This window comes from Nicotiana tomentosiformis, chromosome 2 (genome assembly GCF_000390325.3).
Source record: "Nicotiana tomentosiformis chromosome 2, ASM39032v3, whole genome shotgun sequence".
Lineage (NCBI taxonomy): Eukaryota > Viridiplantae > Streptophyta > Magnoliopsida > Solanales > Solanaceae > Nicotiana > Nicotiana tomentosiformis.
The window spans coordinates 89834793-89838130 of record NC_090813.1 but is presented as its reverse complement, the minus strand read 5'-3'; the positions used below and the strand labels follow the sequence as shown (position 1 = coordinate 89838130).

General features: G+C 39.5%; 1 protein-coding gene across 1 annotated transcript; it reads left to right on the top strand.

Annotated features, from left to right (window-relative positions):
* The first annotated feature begins 214 nt into the window (after window positions 1-214).
* On the top strand, window positions 215-1060 carry LOC117273042 (uncharacterized). Its single transcript, XM_070193743.1, has one exon. The coding sequence runs from the start codon at window positions 215-217 to the stop codon at window positions 1058-1060; it is 846 nt and encodes a 281-aa protein (XP_070049844.1).
* Window positions 1061-3338: the final 2278 nt, after the last annotated feature.

Below are 3338 nucleotides of genomic sequence, written 5' to 3'. Positions count from 1 at the left end.
CCCATATGATACGTAGGCAACCCACATCAGGTTCGATCGACCAAAAAAAAATGAAAAATGAAATGAAAATGAAAAGAAAAGAAAATAAAAAAAGATGATGATGATAATAAGGACGGACTGAGTCCATTCTAACGTGTCTCTTATTTTGAATCATAGAAGAAAGTTTGAGGTGGTCGGTTTGTGGCAAGCTGGCAACACAAAATCCAAAGGAAAAATGTCATTGACAACTGACATTGAAGCTGTTACGAGTGGTCAAGAGACTCGGGGTCAAAGGGTTCAACAAGAGTCTATTGTGGTTGAGGAAAATAGAATACCGAAACAGCAAATGACTGAAATGTGTCAAGCATCGGCCAATGGTCAAGGACTACCCCTTTCTCATGTTTTCCCAAAATTCACACCCATCTCGACTATTACCACTCCTGTTTCATTGTCTGATCGATCCTATCCATTTGGGTTCAGTCTTTATCCCAACTGTACGACTACAGCTGGAACTTCTGTTGCGCGCTCCCAAAGTGTGACATTGACAACCAATCAGACAATCACTGATGTTATGCCCGTTTTCACAATCCCACAGCCAACAGTGGTACAAAAGAAAAGTCATGAGTCACAATTTGCTACCCATCACGAACAATACCATTCTCCTGAGTATCACTCATACCTATTTGATCTTCCTTCAAAGATTGAGAAACCTACCCGAAAGATGGCACAAGAAGAAATGACCCAAATAGTGAAAAACTTAGAACAAAAGTTGAAAAACATACAAGGGTCGGCAGGTCAGAAGAGTATTGCCTTCAAGGATTTATGTATGTTCCCCGGTGTTCGTTTACCACTTGGTTTCAAGACTCCCAAATTTGAAAAGTATGATGGACACGGAGACCCCATAGCCCACCTCAAAAGGTATTGCAATCAACTAAGAGGTGTGGAGGGAAAAGAAGAACTAGTAATGGCTTATTTCGGGGAAAGCCTGACAGGGGTAGCCTCTGAATGGTTTATGGATCAAGAAACCTCTCACTGGCATGTCTGGGATGACATGGCCCAGGCCTTTGTCAAACAGTTCTAATACAACATTGATATCGCCCCAGACCGCAATTCCCTTTCAAACCTGAAGAAGAAACCAACTGAAAGTTTCAGGGAATATGCCATTAAATGGAGAGAGCAAGCGGCTAGAGTTAAGCCACCCATGGATGACCACGAGCTAATCACTGTCTTCCTTCAGGCTCAAGAGGCAGATTATTTTCAAAATATGATGTCCGCAGTGGGCAAATCCTTCTCGGAAGCAATCAAAATTGGGGAAATGGTTGAGAATAGCCTTAAGACAGGCAAAATTATAAGTCTAGCAGTTCTCAAAGCTGCAACTTAGGCTGTCCAGATTGAATTTGATAATTTTAGTGACACGAATGAGAAGGATGAAGAAACCATGATGACAATAAGGTCGAGAAGAGGTCCTAGGAAACATCTCGAGGGTATAAGATGCCTCATCAGGTTTTCGATGATTCCCCTAAGCACTACTATCTACCTCAGAACCCACAATACTCTATTGCTCCACTTCAGTATGTTGTCCAGCCACCAAGACACACCAGAAGGCGAGCATCAGCACCGCAAAATCTCTACCATCCTTCACAAATTTTTCAAGTGCCCTATAACCCACATCCAAGCCAGGGGTATAGAGGGGAACAAAGGTTGAAAGATAATTTTACACTAATAGGAGAGTCCTATGCAAGTGTGTTTGAGAAATTAAAGCATTATAACATGATTGCACCTATTCCTCCAAATCATGTGGACCCACGTGCAAGAAGCTTTGACCCTTCTAAAAGGTGTGAATACCATTCCAATTCCCAGGGGCACAATGTTGAAAGTTGTCGGGATTTGAAAAGAGAAATAGAAAGGATGATCCAGGAAAAACTGATTGTGATCCAAGATAATGACACCCAGAATATCACGCAGAATCCTTTAAATGCACATGATGATGCACACTTTGTGGGGATGATGTGTGGTGACATGGAGTATGAGAATCCTCTCGGGAACTTGCCAACTGAAATTGGAGAAGGCCATGATGATTCTGATGAGCAAATTTGTGGCTAAATGTCAAGCTTAGCAATTAAAAAGTCATTCCCTCCTCACTAGGAAGGAATCTTGGTAGCTTGTTTTGATATTTTTTCTATTATCTGGGTTATTTCAGGGTGTGATCCAGATTTTATTTGTTTTATTGAGTCAAACCCTTCTATCCCTCTATTTTGTTTGTGTGAGTCTTGTCTGTCCGTTTTGTTGCTATTTTAATTAGCCGGGCTATTTTAGGGTTGTAACTCGGATTTTAGGTTGTTTGTCTTGTTGTTTACTCAATAAAATACAGTTTGTCCTTTTGTGTCATTCCATGCTTAGTTCTTTTCCCACTAGTTTTAGTGATATGACATGCATGCGGAATTTTTGGCCAGATCTTAGAAAACTGATTTAAGCTTGAATTGGATAACTGAGAACAAGGCATTTTTTAGGATGAATAAAGAGTTGAAACACTTTGGAATAGTTTTGTATTCTTTTGTTTCCATTTCATTTCCCTTTTGGTTGAAAACTAATGCACGAACATGTAGACTCTAACGTAGTAATGAATCAGTGTATGAGAACAAGTGCAAGCAATTGATTGAATCAAATATGCCAACTCTATGACTGTTCGTAATGATCAATTCTTTATTTAGCACAACTAATTTCCATAACCTATGCCTTTGCAAGAATCTCAAGCCTTAGAAGAATTATCGACTCTTAAACATCATAGCTTGCTTTAGGCGCGATCAATAAATCATCGTGACTATGGGTATGATTCTCGTGGCATAGTCATGATACATAATCCCATTCGGGTGTGCATTTCATGTGACCCGAATGTAACTTCTAATAGTAATAAAAATAAACATGTGATAAATCGCGGGTACATTTCATGTGGCGCGGTTTGCAACGTGTACCAAAATGACAAGTGTATGACATCGTGACTTATTCCAGAAATAATTTTATAAATACTAAAAGCGGTTTAAAAGGTTAAAATGAACAATAGGCTTTAAATATGATCAGAAATTCTTCTAAGTCCAAAAATGATCCGTCCAAAACTCACCCGAGGCCCTCGGGACCTCAACCAAATATACCAACCAGTCCTAAAACATCACACGAACTTAGTCGAGCCTTTAAATCACATCAAACAATGCTAAAAACACGAATTACATATCGATTCAAGCCTAATGAACTTTAAAATTTCAAACTTCTACATCCGACGCCGAAACCTAACAAATCAAGTCCGATTGACCTCAAATTTTGCACACAAGTCATAATTGACATTACGGACCTACTCTAACTTT

Excerpts from the sequence above, each read along its gene's own strand:
- LOC117273042 (XM_070193743.1), top strand. The coding sequence starts at position 215 with ATGTCATTGACAACTGACATTGAAGCTGTTACGAGTGGTCAAGAGACT.